General features: G+C 45.5%; 1 protein-coding gene across 1 annotated transcript in view; it reads right to left on the bottom strand.

Annotated features, from left to right (window-relative positions):
- NMS (neuromedin S) overlaps positions 1 to 21,803 on the bottom strand; it is a 43,495-nt gene that overhangs the window by 19,945 nt on the left and 1,747 nt on the right. The window contains exon 3 of the mRNA XM_038761654.1: positions 14,165 to 14,220. Within this exon, the coding sequence (XP_038617582.1) occupies positions 14,165 to 14,220 (56 nt within the window). The remainder of the gene's footprint in view (positions 1 to 14,164; positions 14,221 to 21,803) is intronic.

Genomic DNA, 21,803 nt, shown 5'->3' with positions numbered 1-21,803 from the left:
AGTGGCTTGCCCAAGGTCACACAGCAGACATGCAGCGGAGCCGGGATTCGAACCCACGACCTCTGACTCCAAAGCCCGGGCTCTTTCCACTGAACCATGCTGTATATATACAGTGTATATTTACTTATTATTTACTTAGTTATTTATATCGATGTCTGTTGACTTGTATTGATGTCTGTCTCCCCCCACCCAGGCTGTGAGCTCGCTGTGGGCAGGGATTGGCTATCTTTATTGCTGTATTATACTGTCCCAAGCAAACGCTTAGTACAGTGCTTTGCACACAGTAAGCACTCAATAAATACGACTGAACCAAGGGAATGAGGGTAAGAGGTCCCGTGTTGGGGAGGGAGGGGAGGAGGAAGGGTTGGGCACTCTGGATCTCTGGGCATTGACACTGTGTGGCTTGGGTACATTGTGTTCAGGCATGGAGCCCACCTGGCCCAAGCCACCCCCCAGCCTCACCTCGTATCACCCAGCCTGACCCGGCTCCTTCCTCGACCCCAGAATGAGGTGTGGGAGGGAAAATGCCAGGGAAGGGGACAGGGGCATTGTTGCCGCTGCAATACCCTAAGTCCCAGGGTTGCTTGTGTCCCGAGCTCCGCTCTCCCTCCTGTTGGAAATCCATCCCCTCTCCCCTCTTCTTCCCAGCTCCACAAAATGGCCACCTACTCCCTCGACCCCAGCTCCAAGGAGGTGGTCATACAGAACTGCTCTCCCTCCACGAGGAGAAACACAGACTGAACACAGACACGCTCTCTGGATGACAATTCTAGCTATGGGTTCCGTGATTCTGCTCCAGCTGCGGCTTCCGTCTTTAAGTCTCCTATGGATTTCTGGCCTAGAACTCTGGCCGACCCTTCTGGAGGCTCTCCCCAAGCTTCCCGACTGTGCCTTGATAATTTTCCAGTTCCCACACAGAAAGCGAGGGAAGAAGAAAGGGGCGAGCCTGGAGACGGAGAGGGAGGTGGACAGGGTTACGTTAGGAGGGAAGTTCACCCCCGAATCTGATGTGCTCTGCAAACAGCAATAACAAACGGGAACAGTACGAAACCCCACGGGGCAGGAATTGTGGTATATGAGGCCATGAACAGAGGGAGATGGGACATTTTTCTACTAAAGGAAGTGAGGTTGAAGACACAAGAGGATGAACGGCGTGCAAAGTGACAGTGGGTATGAAGTGTTTCCCAGATTGGGGAAGAGAAGTTGGGAGTGTTCTTTATTGTCCCTCAAGTGACGATGAGAAGGTTTGGGGAAGAGTGGTCTGGGAGGTGTGCTCTTACGGACTTGGAAGTGGATAGGACTGTACACACGGCAAGTGCGTAGGGAGAAATGTCAGCTTGTAAGTACCATTATGTTGCCAACTTGTACTTCCCAAGCGCTTAGTACAGTGCTCTGCACACAGTAAGCGCTCAATAAATACGATTAATTGATCTCCGCTTTTTTACACACCTCAAGGGGGATCATTGTGAAGGGATTTTTTTAACCGCATTCCTAAGAGAGACGATCACGAGAAGCAGCGTGGCTCAGTGGAAAGGGCATGGGTTTCGGAGTCAGAGGTCGGGGGTTTAAATCCCGGCTCTGCCACTTGTCAGCTGTGTGACTTTGGGCAAGTCACCTCACTTCTCTGGGCCTCAGTTACCTCATCTGTAAAATGGGGATGAAGACTGTGAGCCCCACATGGGACAGCCTGATCACCTTGTAACCTCCCCAGCGCTTAGAACAGTGCTTTGGACATAGTAAGCGCTTAATAAATGCCATTATTATTATTATTATTCATCAATATTGAAGATTAGCAGGGTGGACAAGATGCAGGAAGCAGTTAACCGGAAAACAGACTTATAAGATACTTTCAGAATCAGCGATGGAGAACGCCACACTCCTAAAAAGGGGACACGGCCCGGCAGGATCAATCGGAGATTCATCCAGGAGAGGGTGACTGTCACTAGGAGGGCAGGAAGAGACACCTGCTTCATGGTCCACTCTATGGTGGCCATCACTAAACTGTGAGGTCACTATCCAGTTTGGGAAGGGAACGTCAAGAATGGGCACTAATTCTTTAAAAGACGTGTGGGCGAAAAAATGTGTAAAACCACTGATAACAGAATGGGAGTACAGTGCCTGGAACATAGTAAGCGCTTAACACATGCCATAATCATCATTATCATAGAGAAGCAGCATAGCTCAGTGGAGAGAGCCCGGGCTTGGGAGCCAGAGGTCATGGGTTCCAATCCCGGCTCCGCCACTTGTCAGCTGGGTGACTTTGGGCAAGTCACTTAACTCCTCTGGGCCTCAGTTCCCTCATCTGTAAAATGAAGATTAAGACTGTGAGCTCCACGTGAGACAACCTGATCACCTTGTATCCCCCCCAGGGCCTGGAACAGTGCTTTGCACATAGTGCTCTGCACACAGTAAGCGCTCAATAAATACGATTGAATGAATGAATGAATAGTAAGCGCTTAATAAAAGATGGCCATAACCAAACTGGCCATCTAAAAGACAAAGCGATTCTTTTAAATACAATTCAGCTGAGAAATACCTGCTGCGTGACTTTACAGAAACATAGCGTTTTGCTTTTCCAGTCTTCTAGGAACATGGTTTCTTCCAAGTAATCATTCCCTTTGGAAGAAGATACTCCAGTCATGAGCAGGATCCAGGGTTTATGGGTATCACTTTTCCTCGCGTCCACACACTGCTGCGAGGATCACCTGCCCCCAGAGTCAATCACTTAATCGATGGGATAAAGCAGTTCTTGAGTTATTGAGTTCTTACTGTGTGCAGAGCATTGGGAGGGTACAACAGAGTTGACAGACGTGATCTCTAGACTGTAAGCTCGTTGTGGGCAGGGAATGTGTTTGTTTATTGCTATATTATTCTCTTCCAAGAGCTTAGGACGTTGCTCTGCACGCAGTAAGCACTCAATAAATCCATTCATTCACTCAATCATATTTATTGAGCGCTTACTGTGTGCAGAGCACTGTACTAAGCGCTTGGGAAGTACAAGTTGGCAACATAAATACGACTGAATGCATGAACGAACATGATCCTTCCACTCAAAGAGCAGACACTTCAGTTCTTCCCCCATCTTGCCAACATCCCAGCCTGTCCCTTATAGGATTTAGCCCTCTCTTGCCTGGACCTCAGCACATCCTCTACAGTTCCCTCAGTTCATAATAAGGGTGGCATTTCATTCACTCATTCATCCGATCGTATTTCTTGAGCGCTTACTGCGTGCAGAGCACTGTACTAAGCGCTGGGGAAGTCGGCAACATCTAGAGACGGTCCCTACCCAACAACGGGCTCACAGTCTAGAAGGGGGAGACGGACAACACAACAAAACGTGGAGATAGGTGTCAAAATCATCAGAACAAAGCTATATGCACATTATATATATGTATATATGTTTGTACGTATTTATTACTCTATTTATTTATTTATTTGTACATATTTATTCTATTTATTTTATTTTGTTAATATGTTTTGTTTTGTTCTCTGTCTCCCCCTTCTAGACTGTGAGCCCGCTGTTGGGTAGGGACCGTCTCTAGATGTTGCCAACTTGGACTTCCCAAGCGCTTAGTCCAGGGCTCTGCACACAGTAAGCGCTCAATAAATACGATTGAATGAATGAATGAATGATGAATTATTAACAAAATAAATAGTAAATATGTACAAGTAAAATAAATAGAGTAATAAATCTGTACAAATATATATACAGGTGCTGTGGGGAGGGGAAGGAGGTGGGGGGTGATGGGGAGGAGGAGAGGAAGGAGGGGGCTCAGTCTGGGAAGGCCTCCTGGAGGAGGTGAGCTCTCAGTAGGGCCTTGAAGGGAGGAAGAGAGCTAGCTTGGCGGATGCGCGGAGGGAGGGCATTCCGGGCCAGGGGAAGGTACTTGCTGTGAATTAAGAACCAGGGCAGTTAAAATACAATCACATCAGACACAGTCCCTGTCCCATTCAGGGTCACCAGGCTCAGGGAGTCAGGAAGGTGGTATTCAATCTTTGTTTTTACTGATGAGGAAACTGAGGCACGGTCACACGGTTAGCTAGGGGAAGAGCTGGACTCCTGACTCGTCGGACCTAACCTAAGCTGCTCCAAGAAACTGACTGAAGCAATATTAAATGTACTGAACAGTGAAAAAAAAATGCAACGCATATGGTACGTCAAAAATACAAGATTTTTAGTTAGACGTTTATGGACACATAGGTAAATATTGAAATTTCAAAGTGTTAACTTTCCTCTCCTCAATAAATACGATCGAATGAATTGAATAAATCCTCCTATACAGTAATTGGGCAACTACTCGTGCTAACAGACCAGAGATCTGTTATTGTCTGTTATTATCTAAGCTAAATACATCTACCGCTATCTATACTGTACTATAGATTAATTCATTCAGTCATATTTATTGAGCGCTTACTGCGTGCAGAGGACTGTACTAAGCGCTTGGGAAGTACAAGTTGACAACATTTAGAGATGGTCCCTACCCAACATTGGGCTCACAGATATATACTAAATATATACTATTACTACTACTAGTATATACTATATACTATACCTGTCTATACTAAATTGAAATGGGCTCTAATTTGGGCAAGTCACTCCACTTCTCTGTGCCTCAGTTACCTCATCTGCAAAATGGGGATTAAGACTGTGAGCCCCCCGTGGGACAACCTGACAACCTGGGGAGGCCCAGCGCTTAGAACGGTGCTGTGCACATAGTAAGTGCTTAATAAATGCCATTATCATTATTATTAGTAGTAGTAGTATTCAAGTCAGTCAAAATATTTCAAAGGTTGAGTAGGACGGAAAGGTTGCTGTGCAAGCTAAAGTAAATTTTGCAGTCTACCGGGAAGTGAGAGAAATCAAATCAATCTTTCAATCAATTGTATTTATTGAGTGCATTTATTTTATTTTGTTAGTATGTTTGGTTTTGTTCTCTGTCTCCCCCTTTTAGACAGTGAGCCCACTGTTGGGTAGGGACCGTCTCTAGATGTTGCCAATTTGTACTTCCCAAGTGCTTAGTACAGCGCTCTGCACACAGTAAGCGCTCAATAAATACGATTGATGATGATGATGATGAGTGCGTAATGTGTGCAGAGCACTGGGGAGTATACAGCATAACACAGTTGATAGCCACGTTCCCTGCCCACCGCGCGTTTACAGTCTAGCGGGGGAGACAGACATTAATATAAATAAATATTTACAGATTTGTACGTAAGTGCCCTGGGGCTGAAGGAGGAGTAAATAAAAGGGATCATCATCATCATCATCATCAATCGTATTTATTGAGCGCTTACTATGTGCAGAGCACTGTACTAAGCACTTGGGAAGTACAAATTGGCAACATGTAGACAGTTCCTACCCAACAGTGGGCTCACAGTCTGAAAGGGGAAGCCGGAGAACGAAACCAAACATCCTAACAAAATAAAATAAATAGAATAGATATGTACAAGTTAAATAAATAAATAGAGTAATAAATACGTACAAACATATATACAGGTGAATATATACATGGATCAAATCCATGTGCAAGGGTGATACAGAAGGGTGATACAGAAGGGAGTGGGAGACGAGGAAATGAGGCTTGGTAAGGGAAATCCTCTTGGAGATGTGCCTTCGAGAAGATTTTAAAGGTGGGGAGAGTGTTTGAGAAAGAGAGACGTAAGCGATATCGGCATTGAAACTCAAACAGCCCTAGCATGGAGAGAACTAAAAGCGGAGGGATAGAGCGATACTGCTCAGGTGACACATCAGATCAATCAATCGACGGTATTTACTGAGCACTTACTGTGCACAGACCATTGTACTTGGCCTGGTGGAAAGAGCCCGGGCTTGGGAATCAGAGGTCGTGGGTTCTAATTTCAGCTCCGCCACTTTGCTGTGTGACCTTGGGCAAGTCGCTTAACTTCTCTGTGCCTCAGTGACCTCATCTGTAAAATGGGGATTAAGACTGGGAGCCCCACGTGGGACTACCTGATTACCCTATTTATTACTCTATTTATTTATTTTACTTGTACATATCTATTCTATTTATTTTATTTTGTTAGTATGTTTGGTTTTGTTGTCTGTCTCTCCATTTTAGACTGCGAACCCACTGTTGGGTAGGGACTGTCTCTATATGTTGCCAACTTGTACTTCCCAAGCGCTTAGTACAGTGCTCTGCACACAGTAAGCGCTCAATAAATACGATTGATGATGATGATGTGGGCATATTTATTTGTACATATTTATTACTCTATTTATTTTACTTGTACATATCTATTCTATTTATTTTATTTTGTTAGTATGTTTGGTTTTGTTCTCTGTCTCCCCCTTTTAGACTGTGAGCCCACTGTTGGGTAGGGACCGTCTCTATATGTTGCCAATTTGTACTTCCCAAGTGCTTAGTACAGTGCTCTGCACACAGTAAGTGCTCAATAAATATGATTGATGATGATGATGTGGGCATATTTATTTGTACATATTTATTACTCTATTTATTTTACTTGTACATATCTATTCTATTTATTTTATTTTGTTAGTATGTTTGGTTTTGTTGTCTGTCTCCCCCTTTTAGACTGTGAACCCACTGTTGGGTAGGGACTGTCTCTACATGTTGCCAATTTGTACTTCCCAAGCGCTTAGTACAGTGCTCTGCACACAGTAAGTGCTCAATAAATACGATTGATGATGATGATGTGGGCACATTTATTTGTACATATTTATTACTCTATTTATTTATTTTACTTGTACATATCTATTCTATTTATTTTATTTTGTTAGTATGTGAGTCCGCTGTTGGGTAGGGACTGTCTCTATACGTTGCCGACTTGTACTTCCCAAGCGCTTAGTACAGTGCTCTGCACACAGTAAGCGCTCAATAAATACGATTGATGATGATGATGATGATTACCCCTGTGCTTAGAACAGTGCTTGGCAAATAGTAAGCGCTTAACAAATACCGTCATTATTATGTTATTAGTTTGCACATGGTAAGCGCTTAACAAATGCCATTATTATTATTATTACCACAGTGCTCTGCACACAGTAAGTGCTCAATAACTATGTTATTAGTTTTATTATAATTACAATAAAACAAAGCTGGTAGACGCGTTTCCTGCTCACAAGGAGCTTACAATAATATGTTTAAATACATTACACATTCATTCAATTGTATTTATTGAGCGCTTACTGTGTGCAGAGCACTGTACTAAGTGCTTGATATTGTACATCAGTCAATCAGTGGTAACAATAATAATAATAATAATGGCATTCATTAAGTGCTTACTATGTGCAAAGCACTGTTCTAAGCGCTTGGAAGGTTACAAGGTGATCAGGTTGTCCCACGGGGGGCTCACAGTCCTAATCCCCATTTTCCAGATGAGGGAACTGAGGCCCAGAGAAGAGAAGTGACTTGAGTTCTTACTGTGTGCTACATGCTTGGGAGAGCACAATACAACTGAGTCGGTAGATTTGTTCCCTGCCCACAGTGATTCATTCATTCAATCATATTTATTGAGCACCTACTGTGTGCAGAGCACTGTACTAAGCGCTTGATATCATACATCAGTCGATCAGTGGTAATTATTGAGTGCTTACTATGTCCTACGTGCTTGGGACAGTACAATACAACTGAGTCGGTAGATTTCTTCCCTGCCCACAGTGATTCATTCATTCAATTGTATTTATTGAGCACCTACTGTGTTCAGAGCACTGTACTAAGCACTTGATATTATACATCAGTCGATCAGTAGTAACTATTGAGTGCTTACTATGTCCTATGTGCTTGGGAGAGTACAATACAACTGAGTCGGTAGATTTCTTTCCTGCCCACAGTGATTCATTCATTCAATCGTATTTATTGAGCACCTACTGTGTTCAGAGCACTGTACTAAGCGCTTGATATCATACATCAGTCAATCAGTGCTAATTATTGAGTGCTTACTGTGTGCTATGTGCTTGGGAGAGTACAATACAACTGATTCGGTAGATTTCATTCATTCAATCAAATTTATTGAGCGCTGACTGTATGCACAGCACTGTACTAAGTGCTAGATTTCTTCCCTGCCCACAGTGATTCATTCATTCAATCATATTTATTGAGCGCCTACTGTGTGCAGAGCACTGTACTAAGCACTTGATATTATACATCAGTCGATCAGTGGTAATTCTTGAGTGCTTACTCAATCAATCAATCAATCAATCAATCGTATTTATTGAGCACTTACTGTGTCCTATGTGCTTGGGAGAGTACAATACAACTGAGTCAGTAGATTTCTTCCCTGCCCACAGTGATTCATTCATTCAATTGTATTTATTGAGCACCTACTGTGTTCAGAGCACTGTACTAAGCGCTTGATATCATACATCAGTCAATCAGTGGTAATTATTGAGTGCTTACTGTGTCCTATGTGCTTGGGAGAGTACAATACAACTGAGTTGGTAGATTTCTTCCCTGCCCACAGTGATTCATTCATTCAATCGTATTTATTGAGCACCTACTGTGTGCAGAGCACTGTACTAAGCGCTTGATATTATACATCAGTCGATCAGTGGTAATTATTGAGTGCTTACTGTGGGCTATGTGCTTGGGAGAGTACAATACAACTGAGTTGGTAGATTTCATTCATTCAATCGTACTTATTGAGCGCTTACTGTATGCAGAGCACTGTACTAAGTGCTAGATTTGTTCCCTGCCCACAGTGATTCATTCATTCAATCATATTTATTGAGCACCTACTGTGTGCAGAGCACTGTACTAAGCGCTTGATATTATACAGCAGTCGATCAGTGGTAATTATTGAGTGCTTACTGTGTCCTATGTGCTTGGGAGAGTACAATACAACTGAGTCAGTAGATTTCTTCCCTGCCCACAGTGATTCATTCATTCAATTGTATTTATTGAGCACCTACTGTGTGCAGAGCACTGTACTAAGCGCTTGATATTATACAGCAGTCGATCAGTGGTAATTATTGAGTGCTTACTGTGTCCTATGTGCTTGGGAGAGTACAATACAACTGAGTTGGTAGATTTCTTCCCTGCCCACAGTGATTCATTCATTCAATCATATTTATTGAGCACCTACTGTGTGCAGAGCACTGTACTAAGTGCTTGATATTATACATCAGTCTATCAGTGCTAATTATTGAATGCTTACTGTGTGCTACGTGCTTGGGAGAGTAGAGAAGCAGCGTGGCTCAGTGGAAAGAGCCCAGGCTTTGGAGTCAGGGGTCGTGGGTTCAAATCCCGGCTCCGCCAACTGTCGGCTGTGTGACTTTGGGCAAGTCACTTCACTTCTCTGGGCCTCAGTTCCCTCATCTGTAAAATGGGGATGAAGACTGTAAGCCCCCCGTGGGACACCCTGATCACCTTGTAACCCCCCAGTGCTTAGAACAGTGCTTTGCACATAGTAAGCGCTTAATAAATGCTATCATTATTATTATTATTATTACAATGCAACTGAGTTGGTAGATTTCTTCCCCGCCCACAGTGATTCATTCATTCAATCGTATTTATTGAGCGCCTACTGTGTGCAGAGCACTTTACTAAGTGCTTGGGAAGTACAAGTCGGCAGTGATCTCACCGTCAAGGACAGGGAGACAAACCGTAATGTAAATAAACAAATTATGGATATACACTTGTTTTGAAGCTCCAGAATGGGACAGCAGGGAAGGGGGAACAAAGGCAGTGGTGTTACCTACAGTCTCAGGAGTCATTTGAGACAGCTAGATATGCACTAAGTCTTCACAAATGCCCAGAGATCCCCCTGCCGTGGATGAAAAGGGCTGTCTACACCAACCACGGTCCTCACAGGGCATCCGAACCCGACCGAAATCCCGCCGGATCATCTGCCCATCTGGCTCATCGGTTTGGGACTCACAGATTAGGATAATCAGAGTGATAATTAGAATAATAATTGCGGCGTTGAGCGCTGCGTGCCGAGCACTGTGTTAAATACTGGGGTAGATAGAATACAATCAGATCGGACGGAGTCCCTGCCCCACAGTAGGCTCTCAGGTTAAGCGCTTACTATGTGCCAAGCACTGTTCTAAGCGCTCGGGGGTGGGGGGTACAAGGTAATCAAGGTTGTCCCACGTGGGGCTCACACTCTTAATCCCCATTTTACAGATGAGGAAACTGAGGCCCAGAGAAATGAAGTGACTTGCCCAAAGTCACCCACCTGACAAGTGGCGCAAGGTTGTCCCACATGGGGCTCACACTCTTAATCCCCATTTTCCAGATGAGGAGATGTATTATCCCTTAAAAAGACACTGGGTATGTAAAATCTGACAGTAGCATTTTCAAACTTGAGAAGCAGGGACATTTTCTCTGTGCAGTAGTACATTTTCACGGCCTAGGAACAAATGAAAGACGCTTACACTCATTCAATCATATTTATTGAGCTCTTACTGTGTGCAGAGCACTGTACTAAGCACTTGGGAAGTCCAAGTTGGCAACACTTGTTGCCCTTCACAAATGTAGCATCCACTACAGTGGTAGCAGTTAAGCTCTGCCTGTAGTCCTCTAGGCTGTAAACTCATTCATTCGTCCCGGGAAGTGAAGGGACTTGCCCAAAGTCTCCCAGCTGACAAGTGGCGCAAGGTTGTCCCACGTGGGGCTCACACTCTTAATCCCCATTTTCCAGATGAGGAAACTGAGGTCCCGGGAAGCGAAGGGACTTGCCCAAAGTCACCCAGCTGACAAGGGGCGGAGCGTGGATTAGAACCCATGCCCGGGCTCTTTCCACTGAGCCACGCTGCTTCTCAGGGGAGAGAGTACAGGTCTTGGCTCTCCATTTCACAGATGAGGAAACTGAGGCACAGAGCAGTCAAGGGACTGTCCCAAATTCATCCAGCAGGAACGTGGCACCGCTGGTATTAAAATCCGGGTCTCCCCATTCCCAGTCCCGTGCTCTGGCCACTACACCCCGTTGCTTCTCCTGCTTCTCTTTTCCTACTATTTCCCAAACTAAATCACCGCCATGGATTACAGCCCCTGCCTCACCCAGGTGTCTCTTTCACCCCTGCTCACTTGTGCTCAGTCGGGGCAAAGCGGAGCCTGTCACTCAGTCAATCGTATTTATTGAGCACTTACTGTGTGCAGAGCACTGTGGTAATAATAATAATGGTATTAAGCGCTTATCATCATCATCATCAATCGTATTTATTGAGCGTTTACTGTGTGCAGAGCACTGTACTAAGCACTTGGGAAGTACAAGTCGGCAACATATAGAGACGGTCCCTACCCAACAGTGGGCTCACAGTCTAAAAGGGGGAGACAGAGAACAAAACCGAACATACTAACAAAATAAAATAAATAGAATAGATATGTACAAGTAAAATAAATAGAGTAATAAATATGTACAAACATATATACATATATACAGGGGCTGTGGGGAAGGGAAAGAGGTAAGATGGGGGGGATGGAGAGGGGGACGAGGGGGAGAGGAAGGAAGGGGCTCAGTGTGGGAAGGCCTCCTGGAGGAGGTGAGCTCTCAGTAGGGCCTTGAAGGGAGGAAGAGAGCTTAGCTTACTATATGCAAAGCACCGTCTAAGCGCTGGTGAGGCTACAAGGTGATCAGGCTATCCCACTGGGGGCTCACAGTCTTCATCTCCATTTTACAGATGGTAATAATAATAATAATAATGATGGCATTTATTAAGCACTTACTATGTGCAAAGCACCGCTCTATGCGCTGGGGAGGTTACAAGGCGATCAGGTTGTCCCACGGGGGGCTGACAGTCTTCATCTCCATTTTACAGACGAGGTAACTGAGGCAAAGAGGCCCACATGGGGCTCACAGTCTAAGCAGAAGAAGTAGGGAAGCAGTGTGGCGCAGTGGAAAGAGCACGGGCTTTGGAGTCAGAGGTCATGGGTTCAAATCTCAGCTCCACCACTTGTCAGCTGTGTGACTTTGGGCAAGTCACTTAACTTCTCTGGGCCTCAGTTCCCTCATCTGTAAAATTGGGGATTAAGACTGTGAGCCCCATGAGGGACAACCTGATCACCTTGTAACTGCCCCAGCACTTAGAACAGTGCTTTGCACATAGTAAGTGCTTAATAAATGCCATTATTATTATTATTATTAAGTAGAAGGGAAGACAGGCATTAAAGAAATCCTTCAATAAGACAACAAAGCAAAACCTCAAAGCGTGCGGCGTAGCCGTGGACAGCTAGAAAACAGCTGCAGAAGATAAGTCTGCCTGGTGTGAAATAACTGTCTTAGAGCAGAGGTTTCAGGAAGATTTTGACACATCACCGTCTCTAGATGTTGCCAACTTGTACTTCCCAAGTGCTCAGTACAGTGCTCTGCACACAGTAAGCGCTCAATAAATATGATTGGATGAATGAATGAATAAATACCATTGAATGAATGAATGAATGAATGAAATAGCACCAAGCATCAGGGTCAGAAAATGCAATAGTGAAGTAAGGAGTAATCTTTTCATGGAAGGGATTGGTTTTACTACACATTGGTTTTACTAGCCACACCTGCACAGGCTGATAAAATATGTTTGTACACATTTATTACTCTATTTATTTATTTATTTATTTATTTATTTATTTGTTTGTTTTACTTGTACATAAACAGGGAGGGGGAAGGTAATTCAATATATATGTATATATGTTTGTACATATTTATTACTCTATTTTACTTGTACATATCTATTCTATTCTATTTATTTTATTTTGTTAGTATGTTTGGTTTTGTTCTCTGTCTCCCCCTTTTAGACTGTGAGCCCACTGTTGGGTAGGGACCGTCTCTATATGTTGCCAATTTGTACTTCCCAAGCGCTTAGTACAGTGCTCTGCACATAGTAAGCGCTCAATAAATACAATTGATGACGATGATAAAAAAGCTAATCGCCATCAGCATCATCTTCGAACCTGAAGGATGGAAGAAGGGATGGCCCTCCCTTGCGTATGCTATTCTAGCATCCACAGATGTAATTTCCTGTCGGATAAAATATCAAAGCGCACTGGGAATCCCACCAGACAGCTTGCCAAAGCTGCAAGTTACCCAGTTACAACTTCTCTCTGGGCAACTTCTTTAACCATATTGGCTACCGATTTACTCTCTTGCTCTTGGAGAGCTGAGCAAGGTGAACAGAGTCAGCTTGGGAGAAAGAAGGCAGGGGAAGGGCCAACATGATAGTTGCCATGGTTGAACTCCCCACCCTCATCTTTACCAGCTTAAAAACATTAATTAATTAATAAGTGATATTTACTGAGTGTCTACTGAGTGCAAAACACTTGTGAGCATCAAACAGAAGCAAGGCGCCTCTTCTCCCCTCAAGGAGCTTAGAAGATGATGGAGAAGATAGATCATTTTTTTCTTTATAGAGGGAGCAGGAGAAGTGGCCAGTATAAAAAATGTCAACTAAGTTTCCCACGAAACCCAGGCAAAACAGCAACAATGTACATCAGTCTTGGTTTGCTTCTCAAAAGGGTTGACTGATTCCTTTTAGCCCCCGTGCTGATACTTATTTCAGGACCTGCCTTATTGGAATAGGAAAATAATTCTATTACAATAATATGAGGATACAAGTTCTTCATAGTGACAATAGGTTGATTAGATGATGTGTTTGCTCACGAGTTAGCAGAAATAAGTAGGAGGAAAATCCTGCATACAGTCAGATCTTAGATAAACTGAAAGGATCGGTGATGCTATTTTATCATTAATGCTTCTTATGATGATACATCATTTTTTTCCAGATATTTGAGGAGTAACACACACCAGTGCATTTGAAGGGCTTGCAAAGTGAATTTAAAATCATACAAGTCTATTACTTGGGGTTAGCTCATCCCTTGAAAACAATTAGAACAGTGCTTTGCATATAGTAAGCGCTTAATAAATGTCATTATTATTATTATTATTAATTAAAGGAAATTATGCACAAAGACAGGGAAGAGATTTAAATCTGACTGGTGTTTGAAATCCGGAGTATTCTATTACAAGCATTCACAGTTTTCACTGTTTAGCAACTTTGATATTCGGTTTCCCACACCAACAGCAAACCTTTAAGAATTCTTCCAATGGGGGCATGAAAGTGACTTTAATTTAGCTAGGGTAGATCTGCTTCCGTGAGCCTAATAAAGCTCAGGTTTTCCTGAACAATATCTTATGATATATTTCTCAGATACCTTGTAATTGTAATTTGAGATGGCAATAAAAGATGGCATACCTCAAGTTCGGCCACGTCCAAATCATCCAAGGAACGGGGTCTTGGTGGAGGAAATCCTGTCACAGTAAAGCATAAACAAATGTTAGGGGATGCAATTACGGCCCTGACTTTCAATGATTCATCAGAAAATAAATATATGGAGATTACTATTTACAAACATTATACCTGCTAAAGCAAAACAACAAACTAAACAAAAGGCAAAAAGGTAAGGAGAGGAAATGAAACACGGTGGTAGGGGTAATTTACAAACGTAGAGTCAGCAGAAGCAACAAGTACCTACTATAGAAACAAGGATCAGCCTGGATTGAAGCCAATTCTCTTCAATCTGCTTCGAGTGGAAAATAAATTCACATTGCCCCTCCCTGTCTGCCTCTCTCAGTCTCTCCGCTTCCTTCTTCCTCATTCCCCTTTCCCATGCGTTTGTAAGTCCCTTCGTATCTGTGTATTTGTGTCTCCTCGGACTGGCTTTTGCTGGCAGGCTGCAGCGCCCTGCCTTTTCTCTCCCATCCCTCCGTTTGCCGGTCTCTTCATCCAGCGGGGAACAAGCAGGTGGAATTCGCTTCTACAGCCAGTTATGCAAGTTGAACAAACTAGCAGGTTCAAGAGGAGTTGAAGCATTACTGCGAGACGGAGGGGTGAAGTGACTTGTCCAAGGTAACGCAGAAGATCAGTGGTAGCGCTGGAGTTAGAAGCAGCCTGGCCTAGCGGCTTGAGCACGGGCTTGGGAGACGGAGGATCATCATCCATCGTACTTATTGAGCGCTTACTATGTGCAGAGCACTGTACTAAGCGCTTGGGAAGTACAAATTGGCAACATACCTCCGGCTCTTCACTCGTCTGCTGCATGACCTCGGGCACGTCGCTTCACTTCTCTGTGCCTCAGTTACCTCATCTGGAAAATGGGGATTAAGACTGTGATCCCCACATGGGACAACCTGATTATCTTATCTCTACGCCAGTGCTTGGCACATAGTAAGTGCTTAACGATACCATAATAATACCAACCCAGGTCCTCAGCTCCTAGATCTGTACTCTTTACCCACTTCCTCCTCTGTGGGAACACTGGACTCAAGAAAAGCTACGCTTCTAAGGAATCCAAGTTTCAAATGCATTAAATCCCGCTTCTGAACTCCATGAGTGGAAGTTCCTAAGTCTCTCGGTTGTAAAAACTGATTTAGAGGAGGGTTGGTTTATAGGGGCCACTTATACATTCGGCACTTGCACAGAGAGATAGAGATAGGGAGAGAGAGAGAGCTGTCAATGAACGGTCTTTATTGAGTGCTTACTATGTGCAGAACACTGTACTAAGAGCCTGGGAGAGTATAATGCATCAGAATTAGCCAACACATTCCCTTCCCATAATGAGTTTACAGCCTAGAGATGAGCTTACAGAGAGAGATAATAATAATAATGATAATGATGGCATTTATTAAGCACTTACTATGTGCAAAGCACTGTTCTAAGCGCTGATCAGGTTGTCCCTCGTGGGGCTCACAGTCTTAATCCCCATTTTACAGATGAGGGAACTGAGGCACAGAAAAGTCAAGTGACTTGCCCAAAGTCACACAGCTGGCAAGTGGCGGAGCCGGGATTTGAACCCATGACCTCTGACTCCAAAGCTCATACTCTTTCCACTGAGCCATGCTGCTTCTCTAGATACGCATGCACATATACATACATAAATATATGTCTCTGTTTCTAGCCATACATTTATTGAATTTCCTCCCTCAGTCCCACTCCCACACAGACCACCTATAATAATAATAATAATGATGATGGCATTTATTAAGCACTTACTATGTGCCAAGTACTGTTCTAAGCACTGGGGAGGTTACAAGGTGATCAGGTTGTCCCACCGGGGGCTCACAGTCTTAATCCCCATTTTCCAGATGAGGGAACTGAGGCCCAGAGAATAATAATGATAATAATGGCATTTATTAAGTGCTTACTATGTGCAAAGCACTGTTCTAAGCGCAGGGGAGGTTACACGGTGGTCAGGTTGTCCCACGGGGGGCTCACAGTCTTAATCCCCATTTGACAGATGAGGTGACTGAGGCCCAGAGAATAATAATAATAATAATGGCATTTATTAAGCACTTACTATGTGCAAAGCACTGTTCTAAGCACTGGGGAGGTTACACAGTGATCAGGTTGTCCCACGGGGAGCTCACAGTCTTAATCCCCATTTGACAGATGAGGCGACTGAGGCCCAGAGAAGTGAAGTGACTTGCCCAAAGTCCCACAGCTGACAATTGGTGGAGCCGGGATTTGAACCCATGACCTCTGACTCCAAAGCCCGGGCTCTTTCCACTGAGCCACGCTGCTTCTCTGTAATAATGATAATTCATTACGGTATCTGTTAAGCACGTGGGGCTCACAGTCTTAATCCCCATTTTACAGATGAGGTAAGACCCGGAGAATTCAAGTGGCTTGTCCGAGGCCACGCAGCAGACAAGTGGCGGGGCCTAAATTAGAACCCACATCCTCTGACTCCCAAGCTCGTGGTCTTTCCATTAAGCCGCGCTGCTTGTCTTCTCTTCTGGAACTCTCCCGTGCCGGAGAAGTTCGGGAGCCAAAGCTGTTCTGGCATGGCAGGTCCCGGCTGGGCAGACCCCCAGGCCGCGATCGCCCCGACCCGCACCAGGTGGAACGGATTTCCTTCTGGACCCTCATCTCATCCTATCCCGTCTGGACTACTGCATCAGCCTTCTCTCTGATCTCCCATCCTCGTGTCTCTCTCCACTTCAATCCATACTTCATGCTGTTGCCCGGATTATCTTTGTCCAGAAACGCTCTGGGCATATCACTCCCCTCCTCAAAAAGCTTCAGTGGCTACCAATCAACCTACGCATCAGGCAGAAACTCCTCACCCTGGGCTTCCAGGCTGTCCATCCCCTGGCCCCCTCCTACCTCACCTCCCTTCTCTCCTTCTCCAGCCCAGCCCGCACCCTCCGCTCCTCCGCCGCTGATCTCCGCCCCGTACCTCGTTCTCGCCTGTCCCGCCATCGACCCCCGGCCCACGTCATCCCCCGGGCCTGGAATGTCCCCAATCCCTCTGCCCATCCGCCAAGCTAGCTCTCTTCCTCCCTTCAAGGCCCTACTGAGAGCTCACCTCCTCCAGGAGGCCTTCCCAGACTGAGCCCCTTCCTTCCTCTCCCCCTCATCCCCCTCTCCATCCCCCCCATCTTACCTCGTTCCCTTCCCCACAGCACCTGGATATATGTTTGTACATATTTATTACTCGATTGATTTATTTATTTTACTTGTACATATCTATTCTATTTATTTGATTTTGTTAATCTGTTTGGTTTTGTTCTCTGTCTCCCCCTTTTAGACTGTGAGCCCGCTGTTGGGTAGGGACCGGTCTCTAGATGTTGCCAATTTGTACTTCCCAAGCGCTTAGTACAGTGCTCTGCACATAGTAAGTGCTCAATAAATACGATTGATGATGATGATGATGATGGAACGGATTTCCTTCCGGACCCACCTGCTTTTTGGGCTCCGAACCGCCTTCTGCCATGCCTTCGCTGCCCCCACGACGAATGGACGCTGTGGTGGCCTTGGAAGACAGCCACCCAGCTAAGGGGACACTTCAGTGTCCAAAGCCTGGGCTTTGGAGTCAGAGGTCAGGGGTTCAAATCCCGGCTCCGCCAGTTGTCGGCTGTTGCCATATGTTGCCAATTTGTACTTCCCAAGCGCTTAGTACAGTGCTCTGCACATAGTAAGCGCTCAATAAATACGATTGATGATGATGATGATGCTCTGCACACAGTAAGCGCTCAATAAATACGATTGATTGATTGACTGTGGGACTCTGGGCAAGTCAATTCACTTCTCTGGGCCTCAGTTCCCTCATCTGGAAAATGGGGATGAAGACTGGGAGCCCCCCCCCCCCCCCCACCGTGGGACAGCCTGATCACCTTGGAACCTCCCCAGCGCTTAGAACAGTGCTTGGCACGAAGTAAGTGTACAGAAGCAGTGCAGCTCAGTGGAAAGAGCCCGGGCTTGGGAGTCAGAGGTTATGGGTTCTAATCCCGGCTCCGCCACTTGTCAGCTGTGTGACTTTGGGCAAGTCACTTCACTTCTTTGTGCCTTAGTTACCTCGTCTGTAAAATGGGGATTAAGACTGTGAGCCCCGTGTGGGTCAATCTAATTACCTTGTATCCCCCCCCAGGACTTAGAACAGTGCTTTGCACATAGTAAGCGCTTAACAAATGCCATTATTATTAGTATTATTATTATTATTATAAATGCCATCATCACAGGGACACGCTTACTCGGGACAGGGAGTCTGCACCTGCCAACGAGGCCGAGAGCTAGGCATCGGGGACCCCGGATTGGCTCTGAGCAGCCTCTACCCATTTCCCATTCATTTTCATTCATTCAATCATATTTATTGAGCGCTTACTGTGTGCAGAGCACTGTACTAAGCACTTGGGAAGTGCAAGTCGGCAACATACAGAGACGGTCCCTACCCAACAACGGGCTTGCAGGCTAGAAGGGGGAGACAGACAACAAGAATACGTGGACAGGTGTCATCAGAATAAAATGTTCCCAGCCCACACCCAGTTCATTCATTTATTCAATCGTATTTATTGAGCGCTTACCGTGTGCAGAGCACTGTACTAAGCGCTTGGGAAGTACCAGTTTTCTCTAAGGGCAACGTCTGGTTACCTTGTGCAGATTCAGGCCCAAAGACTGTAAGTTCGTTGTGGGCATGGAACACGTCTTCCAACTCTATTATATTGCACTCTCCCAAGCGTTTGGTACATAGTAAACACTCAATAAATACCATCGATTGATTGAACACTGAGACTTCCAAGGAAAGTAGCTCTGCCACTTGCCTGCTCTGTGACCTTGGGCAAGTCACATCACTTCTCCGTGCCTCAGTTCCCTCATCCGTAAAATGGGCATGCAGAGGGTGAGCCCTATGTGGGATAGGGACTGTGTCCAACCTACCTTGAAACTACCCCAGTGATGATGAGGGCATCTATTTAAGCACTTACTATGTGGGAAGCACTGGTCTAAGCACTGGGGAGGTTACAAGGTGATCAGGTTGTCCCATGGGGGGCTCACAGTTTTAATCCCCATTTTCCAGATGAGGTAACTGAGGCCCAGAGAAGTGAAGTGACTTGCCCAAAGTCCCACAGCTATGTCCCACATGTCCAAGACTGAACTCCTTGTCTTCCCTCCCAAACCCTGCCCTCTCCCTGACTTTCCCATCTCTGTTGACGGCACTACCATCCTTCCCATCTCACAAGACCGCAACCTTGGTGTCATCCTCGACTCTGCTCTCTCATTCACCCCTCACATCCAAGCCGTCACCAAAACCTGCCGGTCTCAGCTCCGGGACATCGCCAAGATCCGCCCTTCCCTCTCCATCCAAACCGCTACCCTGCTCGTTCAAGCTCTCGTCCTATCCCGTCTGGACTACTGCATCAGCCTTCTCTCTGATCTCCCATCCTCGTGTCTCTCCCCACTTCAATCCCCACTTCATGCCGCTGCCTGGATTGTCTTTGTCCAGAAACACTCTGGGCATGTTACTCCCCTCCTCAAAAATCTCCAGTGGCTACCAATCAATCTGCGCATCAGGCAGAAACTCCTCACCCTGGGCTTCCAGGCTGTCCATCCCCTCGCCCCCTCCTCCCTCACCTCCCTTCTCTCCTTCTCCAGCCCAGCCTGCACCCTCCACTCCTCCACCGCTGATCTCCTCACCGTACCTCGCTCTCGCCTGTCCCGCCATCGACCCCCAGCCCACGTCATCCCCCGGGCCCGGAATGCCCCCAATCCCTCTGCCCATCCTCCAAGCTAGCTCTCTTCCTCCCTTCAAGGCCCTACTGAGAGCTCACCTCCTCCAAGAGGCCTTCCCACACTGAGCCCCTTCCTTCCTCTCCCCCTCGTCCCCCTCTCCATCTCCCTATCTTACCTCCTTCCCTTCCCCACAGCACCTGTATATATGTATATATGTTTGTACATATTTATTACTCTATTTATTTATTTAACCTGTACATATCTATTCTATTTATTTTATTTTGTTAGTATGTTTGGTTTTGTTCTCTGTCTCCCCCTTTTAGACTGTGAGCCCACTGTTGGGTAGGGACTCTCTATATGTTGCCGACTTGTACTTCCCAAGCGCTTAGTACAGTGCTCTGCACACAGTAAGCGCTCAGTAAATACGATTGATGATGATGATGACAAGCGGCGGAGCCGGGATGTGAACCCATGACCTCTGACTCCAAAGCCCGGGCTCTTTCCACTGAGCCACGCTGGTTCCCAGGGCTCAGAACAGTGCTTGGCACGTGGTAAGCACTGAAGTACCATCATTTAATAATTAATGATAATTAATATTATCATGATTATTATGAATTCCGAAACACCCTTACTCCATGCCACAAGCTCACGAGAGCCTCCTCATCCACCCCTTCGTCTATCCCCTGTCCTTTTGGGTTCGGTAGCCTCCTGCCCCTCCCCAGTGGCCCTTCAGATTTCATAGCAGGCACCATTTGATTGTGAGCCCACTGTTGGGTAGGGACCGTCTCTACATGTTGCCAACTTGTACTTCCCAAGCGCTTAGTACAGTGCTCTGCACACAGTAAGCACTCAATAAATACAATTGATTGATTGATTGATTTGATGACGAGATACAGAAAGCCTGGAGTTGCCTGGGCCCACTGGGCTCCTATTCATTCATTCATTCATTCATTCATTCAATCAATCCTACTTATTGAGCGCTTACTGTGTGCAGAGCACTGAACTAAGTGCTTGGGAGAGTGCAATACAACAATAAACAGACACATTCGCTGACCACAGAGAGTTTACAAATCCATCCCCCGGCCCCGAGCCCCTGCAGTTCGGGACTCACTCAGTCAAAAGCTCTGCAGGAAGTCTTCTTGGCAGCGTGATTTAGTGGAAAGAACCCGGGACCTGGGTTCTAATCCCGGCTCCACCACTTACCTGCTGTATCAACCGTATTTGTATAATACGTATCTGTATAATCTGTATAACGTATCTGTATAATAATGACGGCATTTATTAAGCACATACTATGTGCAGAGCACCGTTCTAAGAGCTGGGGAGGTTACAAGGTGATCAGGTTGTCCCACAGGGGGCTCACACTCTTAATCCCCATTTTTTACAGATGAGGAAACTGAGGCCTAGAGAAGTTACGTGACTTGCCCAAGGTCACACAGCTGACAAGTGGCGGAGCTGGGATTTGAACCCATGACCTCTGACTCCAAAGCCCATGCTCTTTCCACTGAGTCATGCTGCTTCTCATACAGCCACACTGCTGTATGACCTTGGACAAGTCACTTAAATTCTCCGTGCGTCTCAATAGTTGAAAAAGCACGGGCTTGGGAGTCAGAGGTTGTGGGTTCTAATCCCGCCTCAGTCACTTAGCTGTGTGACTTTGGGCAAGTCACTTTGCTTCTCTGTGCCTCAGTTCCCTCATCTGTAAAATGGGGATTAAGACTGTGAGCCCCACGTGGGACAACCTGATTAGCTTGTATTCATTCATTCATTCAATTGTATTTATTGAGCGCTTACTGTGTGCAGAGCACTGTACAAAGCGCTTGGGAAGTACAAGTTGGCAATATATAATAATAATGATGGCATTAAGTGCTTACTATGTGCAATGCAC

This window comes from Tachyglossus aculeatus, chromosome 20 (assembly GCF_015852505.1).
Source record: "Tachyglossus aculeatus isolate mTacAcu1 chromosome 20, mTacAcu1.pri, whole genome shotgun sequence".
Lineage (NCBI taxonomy): Eukaryota > Metazoa > Chordata > Mammalia > Monotremata > Tachyglossidae > Tachyglossus > Tachyglossus aculeatus.
This window is presented reverse-complemented; position numbering and strand designations above follow the sequence as displayed.